Raw genomic sequence first — 26,274 nt, 5'->3', positions numbered from 1 at the left:
TTACAGATGCTAAAGAAGAGATGTTAAATGGGGGTGCCACAGATTCAGACAGGTTAATTTTGTAAGCAGAAATGTTTCTATAGTGGGAGACTCTCTGTGGTGCTGTGGAGATTGAGTATGCAGGGTTGGACATATATAACAGTATATCAAGAGTGGAGAGAGATATTCTACGTTCCTTCCTGCCTGTAAGTCCTGAAAAATCTGTGGGTCACTATATGGATTCTGCTATAAGGCGGTATTAAAAGGGTAAAAATGAAGGTGATAGTGGGCAGGTCTATCCTTGCCTTATCTTAATTGGTTTAGATAAATATGTGTCAGTGTGATTTTGATTAAATATATATGTAAAGGTGAATCTCATAGTAAGTTTGGCAAGAGTAGCACAGAAAAAGCTCCACCCCACCTGTCAGTTTGAGGCTTCTGAACAGAGTACAGTATATTTGACATGCGTTGTCGGTTCTACTCCTGTTGCTTAAAAATTCCTGCTTGGTTTTAAGTAGTAGTTTTTTAGTAATTTCATCTTCTGGTATTCCATGTTAAGTAGTAGGCATGCTCCTGTGAGTTCTAATGTGTTGTGTGTGTGTTTTATAAACTTTGGCAAATGGATGCACTTTCCCATGTATTATGTTCTTGGCATTCTAATAGGTCTAATGGGGCCGGCAATAGATTCTGACAAAATGTTTTGTAGAATTTCGTCAAAAATCTAGTGATTCACTTGATGTTAGCTTAATAGCCTCCAATGCCTCTTCCAGAGTAATGAGAGTTTTTCTGCCCTCATCAGATATAGTGAGAAGGAAACTGCTGTCATGTCATTTACTCTTTTGGGCTACCGGTTTGGCAACACTGTGGGGGGAAAATGGCACTTTTGCTGGATGCCCTGCTAAGGGCCTTTTCTGCAGAGCTGCTAATCTTGTAAATTCTCTTATGAAACCATTCTAAATAGAGGACTTTCCTGGAAGTTTCCTTTGCAACTGACCAACTCCTGCTTTGTGAGTTTAAATGGGTCTACAGAGAAATCTGCTGTCAAATAAAGGCTGACATTAACCCCTTAAATTTTAGGCATACTATTGTTATTAATCTTTAGCCTTATTCAGTTGACTATAAATTATCCTGTAACCACGGCTTGTATATAAGTTATGTAGTTCTGAGATTGAGAAGCTTGACCATTGTAACCTAAAGGTTTAATGAAGATATGAATTGAATCACAAATGGTCTCATATGCACTTCCACCAGTCAATATTAAAATTTATGCAAAAAAATGTATACAGGACCATTCTTGACCCAATTTCTTAACAAGATGCCAGAGAACTGTAAGGTCAAGAACTGCCTGAAGAGACCTACATGGGGGAGAAACAAGCCTTAAGCAAAAGTTTGAACCCCAGTCAAATGACCTGTTTTGTTCATTTTCTAACTGACAATAAGTACACATTCTCTATGTGTAACAAACTTAAATATGTAATGTCTTTGTAAATTTTAGTTTTAGTATTAATTTCTATATTTTGCTGAGTTTAACTTATTGGATGAACATATAAAATGTGCCATAACGTTTAAGGCCACATTGTATGTTTTTATTTTCCCGTTTTGGCCATGGGTGTTCAAACTTGTCCATATGGCTGTATGTCTGGGGTAAGAATGACCTTCTTTGGCATCTGGAGGGTTAAAAATGTCATTGTCCAACACAAAGAGACAGGACAAGCTCACAGCACTCGAAAGTGCAGATTTAACGGAAACCATGAGAGGAGCGCCGGCTCCATCGCTTCCCCCAGCGCGTCCCACCCTTATCATGTGTGAAGTCATTTGGCTGCAGGGCACACAGCACTCCTCCCAGCACTGTTTCCTCTCTCACTGTCTTTCTGGCCCCAAACGTCTATCCCTCTGCAGCAAGAGATTAAAAAGGCAAAAGCAAACATTTGCAGTAGTTTATATTGGTTTTTAATGTGTTTGACGGCTGTCTTGGAATAGAAGACATTAGACTGAGCTTCAGAATGAACGTTAGATCGCGTAATTTGTGGGAATAATATATGAGAGATATGTGAGGCCTTAAAGGATGATGGTGATTGGTCTTCAAATATGAGAGTGATTGTCAACTCATCAGTCAAAAAACATAAGGTAATACTTTACTGTATGGTGACATACGTAAGGCTACAAGACTATAGACTATAGTAGTGTGCAGAAATTTGATTTTCTAAGTGAAAATGAGTTGACCCTCTGGGGTCCACAAACTCGTCACATTTCAAAGTTTCTATATATGTTTCTCTGTTTTTGCAGTGATACAGCACAGAAATATGGTTCGAACATTTCCTGAATGTGTAGAGATTCCGTCTTATCACAAGATTGTACGTGACTCACATCCACAGTTATGAGTCTGAGAAGAAGGGTTGAGACACACGTCATCTGGCTCTCATCTTGTGTAATTGGTGGATTCCTGTGTCTGTCTACATATAAAAAAACTAACCAGTGGACACTCAGGAAGTCAAGGACTTACCCATCACATCGGAAACAACTCATTCTTCATTCACTTCACACTGGAGAACAATCCTCCTCTGGGAGATATACTTTCCTGCAGAGTTTAGTTCCAACCTGCATCTAACATGTTGCCCCCAACCTAACACTAACACATATGGAGAGGTCAGTTAGCTTTAAGGAGCAGGTGTGGCAGACTGTGGGTTGAACTAAGTTCTGCAGGAAGGAAGATCTCTGGGAGCAGGGTTGGTGACCACTACTGCAGAGGATGTGTTAACTTATTTTCACTTAAATTAACAAAACATGTAATTTGACCGGGCACTCTAACATTTACATACAACTGTACATAAGCTTTTTATGACAACTAACAAACCTACATTAATATTTTTAAAGCCTTATTCTAACCAGCTACAGTTATTATAAAGACAGCTTTAGTTAATTATGTGATTTTAATAAATGTTTATGTATGTTGTCATGAAAGGCTTATGTAGCCTTATGAACATTTCCCTTTAGTAAAGTGTTGCCAAAAATAGATTGACATCTTCTGACATTCTGTTCTCAAGCACGATAAGTAAAATAAGGATGCTGTGAACACTTTTATAACACACTGTTTGGCTCTTATTAAAGTAAATATTTTCTCTCTACAAACTGACATCAAAACATCAAATCTAACATCAAAACAACAGGACACAGTCAATTAAACTGTTAATGTTTGCAGAATTCAGGCAGTTGGTTTATTTAAATTTTTCCTTTCAGTGGGCCAATTCACTACACATCAAAAGTCACGTAGCCTGGAGAGCTCTCAGACTTGACAAAGTGGAAGAGTTGAGGGGGGGAAAAAGTTTCTTTGCAGATTTGATTGGAAATGTTTTAAATTTGATGAGTCGCGGTTTTCTTAGTCACGGTTTCTCCCTCAGTCTCTGCCTAGCTCCTCAGAGACTGTCTGATAAACATGCACGCAACCCCTGACATTTGGCACTTGACAGCACTGTTTGTTTTCTCTTAAAAGATGCTCTCTTGTTTTGGAGAAAGCTATTTTGACACCTAAGGATAATTACAGCTCTTTTAGTGCTTGTTTTGTCTACCGCAGCGGCTTCAGATTTTTATGGCCTCTGGCAGCACCCTTCACGGAGTGCAATGGGAAGGAAACACTGTGTAGGGAGCAGAACCTACGATGGACATGGGCATCTGATGCCACAGCGAGAAAAAGGAATCGTTCCAGCTCAGCTCACATAACTACTGTGTCTTAGGATGGAGCTGAACATGTAGTGAAAGGACTAGCATAGTCTTTCTGTTTACCCCAGTACTCTGTAGCTGTCCTCGATAGTTAATGCCCAAGACATGTGGTTGATCCAGTGGTGCCTCTCAAAGAGGAGAGATCAAGATTTATTCATGTGCCTCAGGTGACAAAAGAGTTCCAAAACAAATGGAGATGAATGGCTTTGTTTTGGCTGTCCTCTCTGAGGCAGCGGCTGCTAGCGCACGTCGTCACTGTGTGGTGCACGTTCAATGCAACACAAAGTGACATATGTCGTGTGAGTGCCTATGAACACCTCAGGAACTAGCCCTGTGTGCTCTCCATTGTTTGCTAGAGGTCCTCAGCACTTCTGTTTTTTCTGTGAAAGGCATGTAGGACCTGGCTGGAGTGACCCTCTTCAACCACAGTAATCGCTGTGCTAACACCCCCGCTTTCCAAAGCAAAAACTTCCTTTACTCGAGTGCCAATGCAGGAGGAAGGAAGACTGTGTATGACAGAGTACTTATCCAAGGTTGTGTGCGTCTGCCTGAGGGCGTGCCTGATGTTTCGGATGTATTTGTGTACAGTTTATTTTTGAACATGTCGGTGAGAGTGAATGAGAGGTAGCTAACTTTAATCTCCCCTGCTACCTATGAGTCGCAGCAATGCTATTTCCTATGCTGGCTGAAAGCACTTGCTCTAAGAACCCGCCTGTCCTTCCTGTACGCACTCTGTTGTCGCCAGCAGCAGTGCCTATCTGCTGATCAGACTGCTTATACAAACTAGCGGGTTCCAAATGGTCTGGCCCCCGCTACTGGAACAAGGAAGAGCAGAACAAAACCCAAATCCTCTCCATTCTCAACTCTAAGTCTTTGCCAAGTGAAGTCCATGTCACTAATAATGTTCTGATTTCTTTGTTGTTTTCAGAGGGTGTTCTAAAGCAAAAAGGTTTTTTTCTGTTTACTTTGTATATTACTAAAAAAAGGGTTATTTGATGTGTAACAGTAGTAGAACAATTTTAGGTGGTGTATATAGAACCATTTGTAAAAGGTTCTTTAAAGAACCATAAACAGGAGCTTCTTAAGCATAGAGAAGAACTATTTGTCCTGGCAAAGAACCTTTCAAAGGGGCCTAAAACTAGCATTTAATATTTTGTTTGTTGTGTTGTGCAGTGCTCTATAGGTGTTAAAGTATTCAGTTTTATATCGTTTTCATATTTTCTTTCATTCATTTAAGATATTTGACCTAGCAGTAATATTAGCTGTCTGCCTTGCTTAAAAAACAGACAAAAAAATAAAAAACCCCAAAGAACCATCATATGTAACCATTGCCTTTTCCGAAGAACCCTTGAAGAACCTCTTTTGTGTGACCGTACGTCATTGTGCAGTACAGGATTCAATGTTATAAAGAGACACTTTTATAATGATGTGCTGGCCATGAGCTGCTTTTTGCTCTCAATTTTGAGTATTTGTTTGTTATACCAGTCTGAATGTATTGTTCAATGCATGTGCATATTGAATGTCTACATGCTACAAACATACATGATTTCCTCCTATTGCTTACAAAAATACTAACTTAGCATATAGCTTGTCATTTTAGCTTTTATTCCACAATTTCATATCAGAAATTCAGTTTAAACATGCACAAGGCATATTCAGCATAAAGTTTCCACAATGAAAAAAGTTTTCTTAACCAAAATGCAGGACAGATAAACAGTTTTTGGAGAAAAGTTCAGCACACCTAAAAGCTGAAATGTGGGTCTTGTCCTGGGAAGAACAGGACATCTGGTCACCCTAGAGGTAAGAGTGCAAAAAGCTTTGGAGTTCAGGCACAGCGCTCCCATTATTAAAACAATCTAGAGTGCTTAGAGGGCTGGAGCCCTAGCCTTTTGTAACTCTAGTGCGATGGGTAATGGCCCTATAGAACTGGAGGCACTAGCTAATAGTAGGAGAGCTGGAGCGAGAGAGACTGCCATGGGCCTGCAGCCAGAGGCCCCTGAAATGAGATTCAATTAAGTGTGAACATGATTAGAGATTGCATTAATGCACTAACTGCTTATAGATGATCTGTGGCAGGGAGCACTGCCTCTGGCTTTGAGAATTTTGTAAAGCAGTGGTCCAAATGTTTTTGGGGGGGGGGTCACAAATCTTGTTGCATGAAATCACATCTGCCTGACACATTCTAATTTCAAATCTACACTGCTGATGTTCTTTCATTACGATAAAATTTGGTGTCAGAGGGGGCTATTATGTCTTCTCCTGGGAGAATTGAACAAGAAACGGGAAACTCATTTTCAGCCAACATTTTCTGAAAAGTTGTTGAATCTTTTTCTCCTTGTGCTTAATTATGAGTTCAACCATTATACAGATGCCTGCTTCTTTCCTCAGTAATGTTTATAGCTCATGTTTTGAAGAATATAATTTTTAAAAAATGCTCCTACAATAATATTTCTGAAAATAAACAGCTTTGGAATAGTTTTCTTTTTTCCCCCCATAATAGAAAATGACTCAATTCAGTTTATTCAAATTGACAATCGCTCTGGACCTTTTCAATAATGCACTCCATCTAGATATGGGCCCCAAAACAAATGAATCGCCATGCATGTTAGGAGAAATGTTTCTGGGTTGGCTGAGAAATACTTGTATTTATCAGAAATAGCACTGCACTGTTTATGGTGGAGCTGTTTATGAGTTGGAATAGTTTGCACTGGAGATCAAGACCTGAGCCAAAAGTTAAAAGGGATTTCCGGCCTAAAAGTAGCATTTAATATGTTATGTGTTGTGTTACACTGTATTGTGCAGCGCTGCACAGCTTCCATCAACCTCATCAGTTTGACAGAATTTAGGATTCTGACTTTTTTTTTCTTCCAATTTTTACAATTCCCAGCATGGATTATGCAAATACATTATGCAGTCCCACCCCAAAGCCCATGATTTATAAATAATTTCTGAGTGCCAGTATAGTCGCTGATATAGAAGCTAATAAATATGGATGCTGTACATCAGCTTCCTAGCAGTAACGTTAGCTATCTGCCTTCTTTCTGAATTGGCCAGCTAGCATCAAACAGCTGACCCTCAAACATCATCTGAAGTGAGTTTAGTCTTTTAAACTAACAAAATCTCCGTCTACAGAATACTGTGGCACCACTGAAGGAGGCAAGTGGGCATGTCTACAGTAGATGGTTCTGTTTCTCATGTTGGCTGGAGTGTAACTTTAAGCCTGGGTGTTTGGACAAGGTGGCTTATTTCTTTATTAGTTTTTGCAGTTGAGAGACTGAATTTGTAGACACAGATTAAGTGTAATCCTAGGCTAAAATTGAATGCCAGTGGAGCATACACATTGACAATGATCCTCATTGATTTAGGCTGAGACTAGGCACCTGGAACACCAGTCTGAAAAGCTACTTTGGTGTTGACATGCTGAAGAATACTAAAATACAGATATTCAACCACTCCTGAAGCTGTTAAGGTGGGCAAATGTCTGTCTGAAACCTGATTGGTCTGTTGGCTTGTGGTGTGCAGACAGTGAGGTACTCTATCGCATCAACAAACAGACTGCCCCAAAGCCAGTGCCTTACCATTGAAGCCAGTAGGCAGTCTTATGCTGACACTTGCTTGATCCTACAGAGAGCTGTTGAGACTGGAAAGTAAAGAACGTTGTTTGCGAAGCAGGGCTTTAGTTGGTTATCTGAGTGTTCCCACCAATGCTGTGTGGAGTGGAAAAAGCCAGGGCGCATGAGCATGAAGGTCGCCACGCTCCCCGGGCGGAGGATAGAACGTTCCTGTCAGGATATCCCCATGCCATCGATGTTTTATCTTGGGGACCGATGGCAAAAATAGAGGCGATAATCCTTTAGCCTGGCGTCCAGTGCCGGAAATCTCTGTACTGAGCTGGCTTGGCTCTCTTGCCATTTCACCCATACATGTTGTTTACCAAGAGATGAGTAAAGCAAAGAACACTTACCTAGTTTATATTGACTACAGCAGTGGGTCTCAACCCTGGCACTAGAGCGGCCCTGTCTTGCGTATTTTGATGTTTTCCTTGCTCTAACACATCTGATCCAACTCACAGGCAAAATAACAAGCCCTTGCTGAGTTAAAGTAGGCATGTTAGAGCAGGGAAAATATTGGAAACCATTGGATTACAGACAATGATTGCTATAAATGTCATGTAAACTCAAAAACAGGGATGTACTCATATGTGAATTGTGGGCCGATGTCAATATCAGATGTTTTTCATGCACAGATTTGATAATGCTGATACAAAAACATTTATAAAATGTAAAATCAGGGACTAAACCTACCCTTAGCTGCCTCAGGAAAAAAACAGTTAAAAATGGTATTGTTTCATTAACTACAATATCAAATATCTGTTTGCACTATTGGGTAAATCTAAAATCTGTCAAATGCAGATTATTTATTAAGCTGATACTGATATAATTTCGATATCATTGTGTGCTCCACCCTTTTTATGAGTATTTTAAAAGGTTTCTTTAGAGTGATGCCATATAAGAACCACTTTTCATTTATTAAATAACATTTCAGTTGATGGTTTTCTTAAAGACTCAATGTCTTTTATAGTTTTTCTTAGAACCACACATCCCAGCCAAGAATCAGTTGTTTTTAATAGTGCATATGTGAGTAGGTGGATTCGGTGACTGACGCTAATAGTGAATTCTTCTCATGGTTTGGATGCCTTACAGTGACCTTTCCACCAGAAGTAGGTTAAATGGCTTATCATCCTCATAACACACTGTATGCCAGCCACGCGACTCAGCTGTCATTTTTTCCATTGGCTAGTGTTGTCAACCAAGACTATGGATTTGCTTAAAGATTTTTACACAAGAACGGCCTTTAACAACAGGTGTAAATTTTCAAGTCAGTTAAGGTGGCTGTGGAGGCTTTATTTTTTGGGGGGCTCGGAGAACCCAAACGGCCCTGAGACAACTAGATTACACATTCAGCCTGTTGCCTGATTTAAAATAAGCGACAATGGCAAAATTGCAGCAATTGAGAGGATGGCTGCGCTGAATGTGGCAAGCTGAGTGTGTACAATGGAAGAGAGGAGTGCTTGGGGGGGTATTTGTGGCTTGAGAGCCAGCGTGAGGAGTGGGGGTGGAAGGTATGCAAACAGTTTAGAAGAAGCTTTGCATAATCTCTCTTTGGCTTCAGCCAGCAGTGCTAGATAAACACTTGTGCTTGCGCACACACACACTCAATACAATAATCCAAATGGACACGCTTGGATGTGTGTGGAGACACGTGCGTGCAGTTATGCACCGTTAAATGCTGTGGTGACTGAAGTCCAAAAGCACTGACACAGTAGTACACACCTCAATTCCAAAAAAGTTGGGACAGTATGTGAAATGAAAGCAGTGATTAGTAAGCCCACTTTGACCTTTAAATGAAAACATTAAAGACAAGGCTTGCAACACATTCCAAAAAAAGTTGAGCCAGCTGCAATTTAAGCAGGTGATGCAATCATGTGTATAAAAGGAGCATCCAGGAAAAGCCTAGTGCCTTATTGAGCACGGTTGGGTCAAGCCTTGCAACTTTGTGAGAAAAATGTCAGTAAATACTCTAACAATTTAATAACAACAAGGGATGGATTTGTAAGGATATTGGTTTTTTCATTCTCTACGGTGCATAATATCAAAAGATTTAGAGAATTTGGAGCAATCTGTGCGTCATGACCTTCAATCCCTCAGACGGCACTGTGTTAAAAAACCAGCATGCTTCTATGATGGCTGTCACCACATGGGCTCAGGAGTACTTTGACAAACTATTATCAGTAAACACTGTGTGTTGCTGTATCCAGAAATGCAAGTTAAGACCATGCACAGCATAAGCCTTACATCAGCAATGTCCAGCAATACGGCCAGCTTGTGTGGGCTCTTCAGAAATGGACAGATGCACCCTGGAAAAGCGTATTGTGATCTGACAAGTCAACCTTTCAGATTGTTAATGGAAATAATGGATGTCATGTTCTCTAACCCAGAGAAGAAAAGGTTCAAAAGCCAGTGTCTGTCATGGTATGGGGGCATGTTAGTGCCCATGGCATGGGTAACTTGCACATCTGTGAAGGCACCATTAATGCTGAAAGACACATGGACCGTTGTACCGAATTTGTTCAAGCAGCGATGCCACCAAAAAATATTCGGACGTCAACCCTTCAAAATCCCAGACTTACTGCATACTAAGGGTTATTATTCAGTATCTACAGGGACTCCAATGCAAACTGGCTGAGCTCTTTTTAGGTTATAGAAGTGTGCAATGATGATGTTATGGTATGATCTATTATTATCTGTTTAAACCAAAGGAATTAATTGAGATAATAATAAGCTAAATATATACAAGATCACCATTTATAGAGTACTTTCTATTGGGAGGTGTCTGTCTCATACCCTGACCCCTAAATTTCAACTTCTGAAAATAATACTTACATATTGTACCATCTTGCTACCGGCTCGTTCATCTGTGGACACGCAAGAGATGTGGCCATGCTGAGTCAAGTCCTGTCTACCGTTGAAAACGTGTTGCTAGTTATGAAGTACAAAAAATGGTACAGTTGCACAGCTGAAGTTTTATGTAATAGAAGAGCAAAGACAAAAAAAGAGCTTTCAAAACTGGTTCAGTTGTTGTCTTCAGTCCCCACATGATTATTAAGTGTTAAAAGGAAAGGTGATGTAACACAGTGGTAAACATGCTCCTGTACCAGCTTCTTTTTGGCAAAGCATCAAATATCGTGTTTATGTGAAGAAATTTAATATGGGCCAAACAATTTATTAATCACTCCTTTCTGTTTTATTAGCATTTCACATATTGATTTGGAATTTTGTACTGATTTGGAAATTTGGAGGTTTGTAATAAGTGCAGCCTTGTGGCAAGTTTACATTTTGTTAAAAGTGTGTGTATGAGTAAGGGGAGGTGTGTGCTTCTGTGTTCTGAGGGGCACACACTGACAGAGCAATGCAGGTCAGCATAGAGACAAACACTCCACCTGCTGGTGGACAAGGGTGGAGCTAATACATGGACTTTTTCCAGTGGAGCTGTCTCTGAAGGCAATCTAAAAATGCACAGATTTAATCAGTCAAGTTACTGCAAGTGTGCTACTTAATGTGTCATTGCACCATGTTACAAACACCATTGCATGATTATGTACTATGAAGTGCTGAACTGCATTACCATTTGTTGCAGTGTAAAATCTTTAAGCTATAGGATGTTTCCTATATTGTGGTAGACCTCTTGATAACTTAATAAGCAGCAAAAATAGCCAGGTGGAAATCTACATCATCTTATAATTTCATGTCATATATTTTCATATCTTTAATAATGCATCATAGTTGGGAGAAAAAATTGCTATATTTCTTTTAGGATTTGCAGAACCTGTTTGCCCAAAAACTCTTTACAATTCTTTTCTTAACATCTGTGGAAAGGTTCTAGCAAAAGAGATAGACAGGTTGTTCCTGCAGCTTTTCCCTTAAGGGTCTGAATGTGTAAGTGTGGAGACAGCTGACTTCAAATCTCATTAGTGCACTCCACCCTGGGCGTACGTAATTGGCAGCTTTATTCCCCCTCGCTTGGATATGGGACAAACATCTGCCTTATGAGTCAGTTAGGGTCTGGAATGCTATGTCTTTGAAGTTTTTTTAGAGGACATATTCATTAAGGGGCAAAAAAAAAAATAAACTTTGCAATGATTCACACCTTGGGAATGCTTGCAGACATACCACTCATCAGAAGCCCCAACACTTCCTTAGCTGCTTGCACGAATGTTATTGGATGACGAAATTGGTTTAGCCATATAAAGTCTCTGTCATATGGGTGATGCTGGCAGGTCCCATGTGTTCGCTATAAAAAGTAGGGCATGAGTCCATCATTCAAACGAATGGTCAGACGATGATTTGTAAGGGGAGATCGGTCAATGACACGCAGGAAGCAATGAAGGCGGTCAGACCCTGTGATCTTGTCCGGTGATTTTGCCTTTTATAGCCATGCGCCTCCAGAGGAAATCCGTGCCTAATTAACTAAGTCCTGCCCTCCGGCCATGGACCTAGCGCTTTCCTGTTTAGTCCCAAGGAGAGAGAGAGAGAAAGAGAAAGAGAGGCTGATGGGGAGCGGATGGAATGATGGATGAGAGATGGATGACCAGAGAGAGGGGAAAAGGGGAGGTGAAGGATAAAGAATCGTTCAAAAGTTTGGAGTCACCAGTCAGAAGTTTGGAATCAGTGTTTTCAAAAAATATAAATCCAGTTTGGCTACAGATAAATGCGTGAAGTGATTCTTATAAATTACATCATTCTAGTTCTAAAATCTGAATGTCAGGGCTGTAGACCTCTGCATTGTGCATGTGTCTATGGGGAAAAAATGGATGGGGATTTTCGAGAATTGCCTCTTTCATGCTCTGTGGTACACAAAAAGGTTCCAAAGGTTTTGACCCATGTATATTTTTCCACCAAATGTCACTGGAGTCTCTGTAGTACGAGATCACTGAAGAGCCGAAATATGAACGTCGCTACATAAGTGCTAACAGCAAACTTCTGCACACTAAAATGACGTCACATGAAAGTAAGTCTACTATTACACTTGAACACTATTATATAATAACAAGAGCTACTCATAATGTACTCTTCTGCTGCCAAAGCAGCTTAACTTCCACTTCTTGTTTACTTGTTTGGAGCATTTTTGACTCTTATGATGTCAGTTCAGTGCACAGCAGTGTTAGCACACATGTAGCAAAATTCATTTTTTGGTTCCTAAATGACCTTGTAATTTAGAGGCTCCAGTGACAGTCAGAGGGAACATGTACGTAGGGTAAAATGTATCTAGTTTGGAACCATTTTGTTAACCACAGGGTTTACGTCTGGTTCCTATCACCACCACTGTGAACAGTTCGGACTCTTTACTATAGAACTGAGCATATCATGCCAAAACACTCAATTACTTTGTGTATGAACCTTTAACATTTATACATCCTCTGAGACCCTTTTATGATATTTGTGTGGGTTAATGTACCAAAAATGTCAAAAAAATTCAAAAGTTATGTTTGTATGACCATTTTTCAGCTTCTCTATTAGCTATTCATTAGAATAAAACAGGCAGTTTTGGTTACTGTGCCTTTATTACTGATTATATGTAAATGACCACTGTTCTGATTGGCTGACCTTGCTCAAAAAGTCCAGGCTGAAACACTCTTTATAACTTCACCACAAATGGCAGGAACTAAACTGCTGTAGACTGAATAGGTGGATATATGTAAATGTGTTGTTTTTTATCGCATCACAAAAAAATTAAAATGGTTTTACAGTTCAGTTTTAATATATGGATTGTATGGACTGAGGATGGAACAGTATATTTTTGAAACTTTTTTTAATTTTGTACATCAAACAAAAAAAAGTGAGCAAAGTTCAGTGTTCCTTGATACGGATCCTTTAATTATGCCGACATTTTGAAAGCAATGCAATTCACCTTTAATAACTTATTCTCAAAACACTATTGACAAAAAATACTTTTTGTTGTCCAGTTTGTGTAATGTAAAAATGCAGACCAACATCGTATAAGTTATTGATGTAAATAAAACCGTAAAGTTTATGACGAGTGCTTCCAAAATTTTTAACAGCAGTGTATGAAAACACTAGGTCAGGGTGATAAGGTCAATGAATATAGAAAGAGAAGAAGGTACTGGCTTATTGAGACATGCAAGCAGAGGCGCTTGGTGCTTTGTTATGCATTCCTCTCTTCACCTGCCCTCGCGTCTGACCTTCAGAACATTTGCTTCTCCACATGAGACGCAAGCGAGCTCATTTAAATCATAATCTCTCTCTCTCTCTCTCTCCCTTACTGCATCTTTACCACCAGACTCTTCCTAAAAGTGCATTTGACAGGACGAGAGCGAAAAAATAACACCCTGGACTCTTATGGGCTCCATAAACCTTTGATAGCTGAGATGACTGATATTCAAGGGGGGGAGGGATTACTCCTAGAAGTTATTGGCGATTCATAATTCTGTTTTGAAATGTTAATGGAGAACCGTATTTAAGCTGCCAATGTTTTAATATACACATCTTCCAGATACATTAAATCTCTGCTCCATTTTCCTTTTTTTTCTTTTTCATTCTTTCTTTCAGGAACGTACATGGCTAACATCCAAGGGCATGCTCTCTCGATGCAGAAATGTGCCCGCATCTCTGGGCTGCATTCAGATAACCCACTGCGCCATTACTTATTCAGCCGCAATGCACGCAGTGCGCACAACATGGGAGAGGAAGTGCAGATTATGGATTCTGGGAGAGCACACAGTCTTTAATGGTATGTGAAAATCTGGTGAAAACAAGAAAAATGGCCCTTATTTGTTTTAAAATGATGTATTATATTAAGCTGTTAGAGATCAAGGCTGCTATATAGCATGTTGTGGTGAAAGACTCATTTGTAGAGGTGAAGATAAGAGCACACATGCTTTAGAAACTGCATAGCTGATGCATAGTTGAGCATTCAGCTACAGTGTAGCGTGGTTGGGGCCTTAAGGTGAACCACAAAAATGGTTAAATATAGTGAATGTGCTTGTGGTGGAACATGGGTGAATAGGTAAATGTATGGATTAGTAACACTGAAGCAGACCTGCAAATCTCTTTAATATGCACTTAAAACTTTTCAAAATGAAAAGGCAACTTCACAGATTTTTTTGAATTAATGAAAACTAAGAGTGCCAGAGCTCACCAATGCCCTCATTAGTACCCCATTAAGTTGACCTGACTTTTATATTTCACAGCAGTGGGGAAGCTTCAGGACCTTCTGTGCCTTCAGAGGCTAAATGATTTCCAGGAATTAAAAAATACATGTGTGTAATTTCTAGTTAATGTTTTTAGGAGTCATCATACAACACCCAATGAAAAATTATCCAGTCAAAGTTTTTTTCATTTTTTTTCTCCATGGTATGTAGGTAGATAAAGCCAAACAGGCTCTTCCATTGGTTAGGACTTCAGGAGCTGAACCAAAGACCTTACTAGCTAGATTAACTGCAAACTGGGAAGATTTGGGAAGTGACAAAGGAATCGAGCAATCACGTTTAGATTTTCAGTGGATTAGTTTCATGAGAAAAATATTCACTCTAGGCCTTCTGGAAGTTCTAGACAAACTATATGTCCAAAGATATTTGGACACCTCTCCTAATTTTTGTATTCAAGTGTTTCAGCCACATCCATCGCTAACAGTGACTTTAATCGTGGCACTACCGTAGAATGGCATCTTTGCCACAAGTCAGTTTCTGAAATTTCTGTTCTGTTAGATCTGCCCTGGTCAATTGTAAGTGGTGTTATTATGAAATGGAAGAGACTGGGAGCAACAACGGCTCTGCCACAAAGTGGTAGACTAACAGAGTGGGGCTGCCGAGTGCTAAAGCATGCAGCACAAAAAAAAATTGCTTATCGTTTGTCATTTCACTCAGTACAGAGTTCAAAACTTCCTCTGGAAGCAACATCAGCACAGTGCCAAGTGTCTCTGGAGTGATGAACCATGCTTTACTATTTGTCAGTCTGATGGAGTAACCTGGGTTTGGTGGAGGCCAGGAGAATGCTACCTACTAGTGCCAACTGTGAAGTTTGATGAAGGAGGGATAATGGTCTGGGTCTGTTTTTCTTTTTTTTCTTTTTTTGCCCATGGTTTTGGAACAGATGTGTTAGTCAAGTGTCCAGTACTTTTGGCCATATAGTCTATGTTGCTCCCCCGCAACCCAGAAGGATAAGCGGTTTAGTGTGTGTGTGTGTGTGTGTGTGTGTGTGTGTGTGTGTGTGTCACTCACTGTGAATATGAGCAGTAGGCTAACTAGATTTCAGTCAGTTGTTAGAAATGGAAAACAGCAGTGGCCAGTAAGTCTCTGTAAAACTGCTGCATGCCTGAAGAAATACATGTTAATGTCTGCCTCTTGCTTCAGATTAAACCTGCGGAACTAAAGGCCTAGCTCTTATAGTCACAATTCACCACTCTTTCATGATGTAGGCTAATTCTGTTCCAAAAATACACCCAACCTGTGGTGAGAGTGCCAGCATTTTTGCCACAGGATTGGCCTAGGGTGGAAATTGCTTGTGTGTGAACACCTTTAGCTAGTTAATCTGCAGCATTCAGTGTATCATCCGAATCTGAATAATACATTTGTCTGCCATGCACAAAGCAAATCTAGCTGCACATTCACTCAACTTTACTAATTAATGTAATGGTTTACTTTTTTCACATAATTAACTCAACCTTAATGCTACAGCAAAGGTAGAAGCTAGTAAAGAGGCACCGATGTTTCATACAGGGTTTTGAATGTGCTGTCAGTTCTCGTTCATTTTACAGTGAGAAACATTTCAAGCAAATGACAATTTAATTACAACTTTGAATTAACATACTTTGGCGTTCAGTGTTGCAGTTGATGCTTAATACATGTTTGTGCTACTGCTGCTCCAGGAAGTAAAAAAAGATGCTCAAGTACAGTGATTTCAGAAACGGCTCAGTTAAGGAATTGCTGGAGTTGGAATCTTCATTTGGTTGGCTTATGTTTGTATTATGGTTTAATGCTTCAGCACAACAAGAGATCTTTTGTGCATCGCTTGTTTAGGGGTGAAATAAATGCACAATTGGGCTTTAAAACGCCACCACTTTGACACTTCTCACATAACCATGCTATTACAGTGACACTAAAGGCACAATACAAAACGTTCTACAGAACACTGATCCAGAATCAGAATGAGCTTTAACCCTGTCTTGCCTGTCACTGGGAGGAAAGTATACATTGTTTTAGACCTTTGCTTTTGTGAGAATGATAACATTTTTGCTGGACCACCCAGCAAGCCAGCTTATGAGATTCAGTGCCTCTTACTGAGTCACTGACCGGCTGACTAACCGACATCAATAGTTGAAAGGTGAATGTGCAAGCATCATCCCAGACAAACAGTTGGCACTATGTACTTTTACTTGTGACTCTCATACATTACCAACACTACCGATGTAAGGCTAACATATAACAGAAGAAAGCATAAATGTATTCATGGGCCTTACAGTAACTATAACACAAATAACTATAACACAGTGAATTAAGAGTACTTAAGTTGAAAATGTTCTGTTATCCTGCTGTATAAGCAGCCTTATTTAGCTTTTGTTTATAGTTGCAGGTGATGATGCGGTCATTAAGTCCTGGTACAAGACCACTAAGTGCACTATAACATAAACAATACTTTGATATGTTGATCACTGTTTTTAGACTCATCATTTTCTAAAGTTTTGTTTGCCAATGTAACATGAACTCAGAAGCTATAGTGCTAAAGCTATTAACATGTGTACTAGCAGCTAAAGAACACGTGTTTTTTGCTTATATTTTTACACGCCCAAGAGAAAATGGTAAATTTGTTTGACTCGCCACATGATTCTCAGCTAACTGCAGACATTCTTATGTGAGTACATGTGCTTGTAGAAATCTTTGAGTCTGACAGATGTGTAACTGTTCTGATAACAGTGTTTTTATAATTTAGTCATAGCTGGAGAGCTTCATGGATTAATTCATGATATAGCAGTAGATACACAATGTCAGAATTATGAAACAAATTATCACATGAATCTGGGGAGAATATAGATTTATCTTCTACTGCTCCTTTTCCAGCACTGGATGATAATTGTGTAGCATAGTGCCTCGAACGCCACTGAGTGAAGAGTGCTGAATGAGGAGTCCTGTGAAATTGTGCTGTTTAAAAACACTGATCAGGCATAACATTATGACCACCTCCTTGTTTCTACGCTCATTGTCCATTTTATCAGCTCCACTTACTATATAGGTGCACTTTGTAGTTCTACAGTTACAGACTGTAGTCCATCTGTTTCTCTGCATACTTTGTTAGCCCCCTTTTACCCTGTTCTTCAGTGGTCAGGACCCCCATGGACCCTCACTGAGCAGGTACTATTTGGGTGGTGGATCATTCTCAGCACTGCAGTAACACTGATGTGGTGGTGGTGTGTTAGTGTGTGTTGTGCTGGTACAAGTGGATCAGACACAGCAGTGCTTCTGGAGTTTTTAAACACCTCAATGTCGCTGCTGGACTGAGAATAGTCCACCAACCAAAAATATCCAGCCAACAGCGTCCTGTGGGCAGTGTCCTGTGACCACTGATGAAGGTCTAGAGGATGACCAACACAAACTGTGCTAACACACATGAGCTGCTGTCTCTGACTTTACATCTACAAGGTGGACCAACAAGGTAATAGAGTGAACAGTAAGTAGACACTGAGGTGTTTAAAAACTCCAGTAGCACTGATGTGTCTGATCCACTCGTACCAGCACAACACACACTAACACACCACCACCACATCAGTGTTACTGCAGTGCTGAGAATGATCCACCACCCAAATAGTACCTGCTCAGTGAGGGTCCATGGGGGGTCCTGACCACTGAAGAACAGGGTAAAAGGGGGCTAACAAAGTATGCAGAGAAACAGATGGACTACAGTCTGTAATTGTAGAACTACAAAGTGCACCTATAGAGTAAGTGGAGCTGATAAAATGGACAATGAGCGTAGAAACAAGGAGGTGGTCATAATGTTATGCCTGATTGGTGTAAGGTAACTTGACAATAACAATTCCAAAATATTCTACTTCTTCTTCTTACTATTATTACTGGTAGTAGTTGTGTAGCAGCACTAGTAATGGTGGGATATACTGAAATAGAAAAAAAAAACAAATAGTTCATATATTGATGTGTTGCTTGATTTATCAATTTGTGTATATATTTTTTATGTCTTAAAGGGTGACGTTCTGTTCAGTTTCGCTGAACGATTCGATTTTTAACTAAAATTTGTAAGAGTATTTACTGAGAGAAATTTCTCACTACTTGATGTTGTGCTGAATCTGGGATGTAGCCGAATCCCTGAAATTACTGTCAGAAATGGCATGACCATGCAAGGCCAAAAGGGGAAAGGTATTTAATGTAGGTCTGAAAAAGTTACCAGTACACCAATGGGGTAAAATCTCTAGACGTTCACTGCTTTTTCTAAACTTTCACCATACTGATGAATGAGATGGAAAAAGTGTTACCAGTCGAGTAGCTTGGACTTTGCTGTCAGACCAAAGTGCCCCTTTGCCATCCTTCTGCTCGCAGCTACTTTTGAAGTACCACTACTTTGTGAAATACTGTAATGGTACCTATCATGAAAGCTGTTCTGAGCTCAGTGCTGCTTTTTCTATCTATATGTTTTCGCTCCAGGGTGAAGTTGTTACCCCAGTGGGATCATTTTCAGTACCTTGTTCGTTTGTAAGGTGGTCTCATCTTGTGTAATGTCCACCTTCTTGTCAAAATGGTAGTGTGAAAACACCCCAGACTATAGCCTGCTGGCTGAGCTACAGCATTGAAATGCCGTTTTACTACCTGACATGCATATCCCAGAATTCATGACTTCAGAGTACCTGTTCATTCATATTTATATCATAATTGATTTTTAGTTTGTTCACGTATCAGAAACGCTACGGTAATGCTACTGTAAAAGAGAGAAGTAGACAGAAAGGCACTGATGTGTCATATGGGTATTGAAAGTCTCAGCAGTGCTCATTCAATTTACGATGAGAAACATCTCAAGCAAATGACAACTTAATTATGACTTCGAATTAAAGTCGTGCCTCACGACCATACATGAAGGCGTTCTTTAACGGTGTTGAATAGTCATGTGCATAATGCATGTTTGTGCTAGTGCTACTCCAGGGAGTTAAAGAACTGCAATCAGAATGTCTACTGTTTCCAGAAGTGAGTCATTTAGACAGTCAAACAGTTACTGAAGCTATATGTCATCGTTGGCTGACGTGTGTTTATCTGACAGATGAATACTTACAGTAAACAACAGATCCTCCACATTTATGAATCATTTCCTTTGAGGTGAAGTTCATTCACACCTGGATCTCACCGTACAATTTTTGCAGCTTGTGGAACAAGTTGATGTCCAGAATGTAACTGAAAATTCTCTTTCAATCAAGACCTGATGAAGATTTGATCTATTTGATCTTGATTTATACCTACTGTGCTGAAACAGTTACTGCAAAATGTTTTGTTGAAGAAAAGTGTTTCTAAATCATGTTTTCTCCTGCTCTAGCACACCCATTTTAACCTCATGAAGGGCATGGTAATGAGCAGTGGGAGCAGAGGAAACTCTAAAATGTGCTGTGTAGGCATACGGCAGGACTGGGAGTGAGAAAAGATGATATTTCATATGTCGCAAATGTACAAAGTTCTAGACACTCTAGGTGGGCCTTCACCTGTTACAAGCCTGGTACATGAGCCATAATACCATCTCCTGTAGCAGTACTCTCTACAAGCTTTTTTTTTGTAAAAGCAGTGTCCCCAATTAATATCAAAATCATCAAATGCTGCGGTTCAATAATTTTTAAAGTCCATTGAGGCTAAAACCTGCTGTATACTTCAAACAAAGATAATGTTTCAAACAGTGTCTTTTTGACATATTTAGTGGTGGGTGTGGCCACGACGGTGGGTGGTATGGGGTTAGGGGGTCCTTATGGGATTAGGTCCTAGTGTGTGTTTTTTTGTTTTTTTTTTTCCTTTTCTTTAATTATTTAGTTTATTTAGTCAATTATTTTTGTCCTAGTTGCACATTGATCCTGTTTGCACTGTAGTACTACTCTCACTATTGTAGATTCTAGATGCATGTTGTGTTAGCAGTTATAAACATAGAAATGTTTAACACAAAGTTTTTAATTCGCTTTCTGCGTCATTTCATGAGAGCCGTTTGGGTCCGCAACATTTGATTTTTTTAAGGAATGGAGACATTTTTAATTATACAGCCACTGAAACTCCATCTCAGATATTACTAAAAAGTAGTATCATCATCAGATCTTTACCCACGCTCAAATCTGACCTGTTTCCACAGCAACACTACACATATCCATTCAAAATAAAACCACTACTTTTAGTAAAATATTATATATACAAATAGATTTTTTTGCATAACTTAACTAGCTCATAAAATAATGTTCTGTCACATTAAGTGACCTTGATGAGGTGTTACAACATTGCTCCTCTGAAGGCTTAAAAGACTGAAAGCTGGTAAATTCTGCTTTTGTTCAGTATTGATCATTTTTGTCATATCTCTCAGTTAGTCCACTGTAATGAGGGCAGAATGCAGTCCAGTTACAGAAAATATAGAATATGGACTAGTTAAAATGTGTGTTATCAGTAACAAGCTGACCTGGTTGCACTTGATAAGCACGAATTTCAAATCTAACAGCTACACAGTGAAGATGAGTAAGAATAGCCTGCTCTTAGCTGTTTAACTAAAACTGTGTAGCTTATTAGTAAGACAGAATCAAAAACTTTTTAATTATGCTTTTTAATCAAGACCAAGTCTTGTTTACCTTTTTCTTTTTCCTTTAGTTCTTGTCTGTTTTGCTGTGAAGATTTTGTCTGCTCAATGTAACACTCAAGTGCACTGTAGTTATAGTGCTACAGCTCCACTGTAGTGAGCTGTAGTTAGGAGGGTCTGCTGAAAATGTTTGTTGGTTTACTGTTGCGGTGGTTACTGGCTCCTCCACTGATCTAAAACGCAATTGGCAGCGACTGACTAGCACTGGTGTTAAAGTAAACTGCCACTGCCCGCCCAAAGTGTTTCTAATCAGTGTAATCTGGAGCGTTGAACAGAAGTAGGTACCTTTTTATAAGCATTCAGGTGCATCAGTAGGTAGTTTTGGGGAGAGATGTAGGAATGCATGAGAAAAGTTGAGTGTGGAGTGAGAGTATGAGATTAGACCTAAATGCGTGAGTCTCACAGCCACTGCGTGAGAGCTGGCATTTCTGCCATTTAGGATGCTAAGAGGAGCATTAGCATTAACTGAAGCAGAATGTGGTAAAGCAGTGAGCCGAAGGATGCTAAGAAGAGAGTTAACATTATTCTTTGCTAAAGATATTTGTTGTAAAGCAGTGAGGGAACTAAAAGGAGAGGTTGCATTCAATACTGCTAAAGAAATAAGTGGTAAAGCAGTGAAGCTGCTTGATGTGGCCCACTTCTGGACCAGCCAAATTTTGCTATATGGAGAGCATTATTAGTCTTTGCTGAAGCAGTATGTGGTATAGCACAGAGGCTAAGGGTGCTAAGAAGAAAGTTATTGTTAACATCTGCTGAAGCAGTATATCTCTGATGTTGGGACAAAACCTTGTATTTCCAAAATGGTAACTTCACAGGAGAAACATACTTTACTTTTAATGTAAGACAATGGAACCAGATTTTTTTGATTCATTTTGGGTCATTTCTTTTGGTCCGTTCATCATGAAATTTGTATACAGTGTAAAGGGCAGCAAGTACTTTTAAATTATGTCAGAAACTGAAAAAGGACAAAAATGGAGAGATGAGGTTTTGTTCCAACAGCAGCGATATGGTAAGGCAAAGAGGTTAAGGGTGCTAAGAAGAGAGTTAATGTTAGTCTTTGCTGAAAGCAGTATGTGGTAATGCGGTGAGGCTTAGAAAAAGCTAGGAGGAAATTACCATTAACCATTAAGGTTGCTATGAGGAGAGCTAGCATTAACTTTTTGTGAAGCATTATGTGGTAAAGCAGTGAGGCTGATGTTGCCATGAGGAGAATTAGTATTAACTTTCTCTGATGCAGTAGGAGGTAAAGTAGTAAAGCTAAGAGACAAGTTAACATTAGCATTTGCCGAAGCGGCTTGAGTTTGTGATTAGAGTGGATATGGAGGGGTGAGGAGTGCAAGGTGGTGGAATGGCAGGCCAATACTCGTCACCTGTCTCCTAATGCATTGGATGAGCCTGGCTTTGATGAAAATGTCATGCCATCCTTTCTTATTGAAAATCATTACCTGTTAAAGATCATGACATTAAAGAGCTGCCCACGTGCGTAAACAGCAGACAAGTAAGCAAAATACAGCCAAGTGACCAAAGGGACCTGATGCGACTGGCCTAGCTGTGCCTGCCAAAAATGTCATGGCTGGAGGAGAGGCCCATTCATCAGCTGAAGAGGAGATGTGTCTGAAGAGCTGTCTAGTCTATGATTCATGCTGCTCTCTTGTAGTCTTTTGATGTTCTTATCAGCTGGTCTACATATGCTGACAGCTGTGGAAAAGTGGTATAGGTTAATAGTTCTGGAAGTCTTTCTATGAACAAACTCCTTTTAGAAATTCTTGACAGGCTGCACCACCGAACTGTCTATTAACAATTATCAAACCCTTCAGTAAACACACTAAGCTGCATGACCAAAAAAGGAAATACAGCTTAAGTGTTTAATCAGCTTAATTGCCTTATCGACTGTCACACAAATGGGATCCTCTTCATTTTCGGTGTGCAGTCTCTATTGTAGCGTCAGTGATGGAAGTTGATGCTAAAAAGAATCCTAAAAATGGGTCTTTTTTAAATATAGCTGTCCATTGTTGTGATAATCCAGCCTGACTTCAAACAGGAGGTTCACTGTCAGAATCCATTATATGAAAGAGTAATTGTCAGAATCCATTTAAATGAGGGAGTCATTGTCAGGATTCATTTGTTAGAATCCATTTTCAAACCAGGGAATTGATTTGAAATGCATAGGATAGTACTGTGTTCGAATTTAATGTCTTGAATTTGTAAAATGACATCTGTTACCCATGTTCAGATGTTCGATTTTAATGATTACAGCTTTTGTTTGAGATTCTGCCTTTCTGCTCAGAAAAGTGTCCGTATACAACCCAGCAGCATGCTGTCACATCCTCAGTTTCCTCAGTCTAAAGGGCCAATTTTCCTAGAACAGATGGAGTCCAGTCTTGAATCGAAGTGATGTTCTCACTGTAAAAATAGTTAGTTTAACTCAAATAATTACTTGGATTGAGGCAATGGTTCATTTGAAGTACTATTTTTTTTTTAGTTGAACAAAACTAGTAGGTTAAACTGACAAGCAGTGTACAATGTGCTGTGTGTAGAATTAGGTAAACCTGAATTTTGGAAAGTGGTCACAACAGAATATGACATTTTATAGGTGGAGGGTACATAGAGATCACTCCAACACCCACCTGAGATCAGATTTGCTTACAGTACCCCTGGATGTGGATTTGGGTTATACTTAATGTATTCATTCATTTCAGTTCATTGTGTCAGTTCATTAATGTCAAACAAAGAGATATTTATTTTGAACAAACCATTCCAGAAATGTAATTTTCTTTCTTGCAGAGGATTCTTTCTAAAGGTATTTTAGATTGTTACTATTTAAGCAGTTTCATTGCAGACTTCTGCAGGTTTACATCCAAAATTGGAATACTTTGTATACTTCTGAGTTCATGATGGCATCAGCGCAAGCTCATTGACAATGTTGTAATAAAAGCAACCCCAGACATTGATTCCACCTCTGTGCTTTGCAGTATCCTTAGTGCAGCATGCCATTTTATAAAGTAACCTAAATAACTTCATTAAACATTACCAGTGGTTTGATGGTTCATGTCCAAATACGTACTGGGGCCACTGTATGTAGCTAATGGTTTATATCAGAACTGTCTTGCTTAATCTAATGACCAGCTAGATTTATATGCCTTAAAACATTTGGATTAAAACAGCAATGTATGGAAGCATGAACATTAGTAGTAGTAGTTGTAGAACTCTCATATATATATATATATATATATATATATATATATATATATATATATATATATGTATGCCCTGATCAAGCCCTATTCGATCCAGCTGGGGAAGTTGTTCTTTTATTCCGCAACAAGCCATGTAGTTGCCTTTTGAACAGTAGCGAGGGAAGAATGTGAGGACATGAAAATTCTACTTTCTGATGCTTAAGCCCTTAGAGTGGTTAGACCTTGAGTGGATGGGCTCAGAAGAATCCATTTAATCACAAAAACCCTCTTTCAGAAGTCCAGTCACACACTTTTCTGGGAGAAAAAACAGCCTGGCATTTTGTCAGGAAAATTAGTAGAATCATACAGTACTACAAAACAGGCTGTGCTGAAGAAACATTCTTGAATCTTTCATAGCACAGACAAACAGAACACTGAACCAGAAGCAATGTTACCAGTCAATCTGCTGAGTTTTGTAAATATGTACGTGGGGCAGGCTAGACAATCTCTGAGGTTCAGTGCTATTTTCAACCTTTTTTCCACCTGTTGAATGATCTTTGACTGAGCAAGAATTGCTAGGGGTCTTGTTAGGTGAAGTAGATGAGTCATTTATGGACTTGCCTAGGGTTCATTTAGCTCTTTCAGGATCAGATTGTATAAAGACGTGGCCTTAAATTGTTTTTAAAACTCATGTCGGAAGTAATGCTTAGTTTGCCACCTAGTTACTAATGGAGAGTGTTATCTTTCCAGTTTGATGATATTAGTACCTTCCCAAAGCTCAGCACTGATGACAGCAGTTGAGGCAAAAAAATGTCAGTGTTTTGAATGTTTCCGCGATAGAGAAACACAGGTTGTTATGCTCACAAATGCCCTCAATACATCCACAGCTTATCCATATATGACACCATTAACAACCTGGCTAAGATGCGAATCAGTCATAAACTGCGTAATTCTGCTGTGATTCACAGCCACTGAATCATTCCATCTGCTGGGACAGGAAAGAGGAGTGAGTGCGTTTGTGTGCTTTGCCTCTACTTTATTTGTCACAGCACTTGGAAGGACACAGGAGATGTCCTTTTTCCAGCAGGTAAATAAAGTGCTCCCCCTGCGGTCGAAGGGACTAAACAAATGGCACGGATGCTAATGCGTTTTGTTATGCAGTCTGTGGAGCTCAGCTCAGACTGATTGGGATCGTGGTAGCTACGGGGAGACTCTCTCTGAAAGTTTTTCTTGGTTTTTTTTGGGGGATCCAGAAGTTCTTTTTTTGTTCCAGCATTTATCTGCCTTTTTGCACATTGGTGACTGCTTGACTCGAGCTCTTTCTCAACTGACTCACCTTGACTCGAGTCTTTCTGCTTCCTCAGCCCTGTGCAGTAAATATCAGCTCAGAAACCACCAGTTTGTTGTAATCACTTTCAGTCACAGTGATTGAAAGATTAGCATGATGATTGGTTGCTTCATTTACTAATTGATTGCCTGACTCTTTGTCTGATTTCCTTGGCATGATTGAGTCGGTCATGCTGTGTAGAGATCAAAAGAGCATGTTCTGTAGAAGTTGAAACATTACCCCCCTCCTAAACTTTGTAGGCTGAGTCGATAGGCATCTCAAGCATGGCAGGCCGGGCCCATGCCAGACAGAAATTTGGAAGCATTACAGGGCAAATGAGTTGGTCTGATCTCCTTGCCATAGTCATTTAACTTGATTAATAGGAGCTTGTTGATTTTGTTTTTCTTCCATTACTTGGCGTTGCTCTCCTGTGCCAGGGAGGGACATTTACCAAGGGAAACAAGCCATCCACTATATTCTTCATTTTTGAGAGTTGTATTTATATTCAAAAGAATATCTTCATGGAGAGAAGGACAATCAGCGTTCCTTCACTTTCTCTTCCAGATGCGCTCATGATGGCAATCAGCATTTTTATGCCCTGTGCAATCATAAATGCTTTTACCTGCTTCACGTTGTTAGTCTGTCAGTTTCTTTCCAGACTGAGAGAAGAAGAATTACAAGAGCCTGA

At 39.6% G+C, this 26,274-nt stretch overlaps 1 protein-coding gene across 2 annotated transcripts in view; it reads right to left on the bottom strand.

Annotated features, from left to right (window-relative positions):
* The window catches only part of si:dkeyp-23e4.3 (rho GTPase-activating protein 7), a 70,846-nt gene that overhangs the window by 24,426 nt on the left and 20,146 nt on the right, over positions 1–26,274 (bottom strand). Inside the window, exon 1 of one of the 2 annotated variants that reach the window (XM_036587650.1) lies at positions 2,483–3,402. The exons of the other annotated variant lie outside the window; for it this stretch is intronic. Within the exon in view, the coding sequence (XP_036443543.1) occupies positions 2,483–2,486 (4 nt within the window). The 5' untranslated portion in view covers positions 2,487–3,402. Of the gene's footprint in view, positions 1–2,482; positions 3,403–26,274 lie in introns of those variants that run through there. 2 annotated transcript variants of the gene reach the window in all.

Source organism: Colossoma macropomum, unplaced genomic scaffold (assembly GCF_904425465.1).
Source record: "Colossoma macropomum unplaced genomic scaffold, Colossoma_macropomum, whole genome shotgun sequence".
Taxonomy (NCBI): Eukaryota; Metazoa; Chordata; class Actinopteri; order Characiformes; family Serrasalmidae; genus Colossoma; species Colossoma macropomum.
The sequence above is the reverse complement of the archived record's forward strand: the minus strand, read 5'-3'. Positions and strand labels throughout refer to the sequence as shown.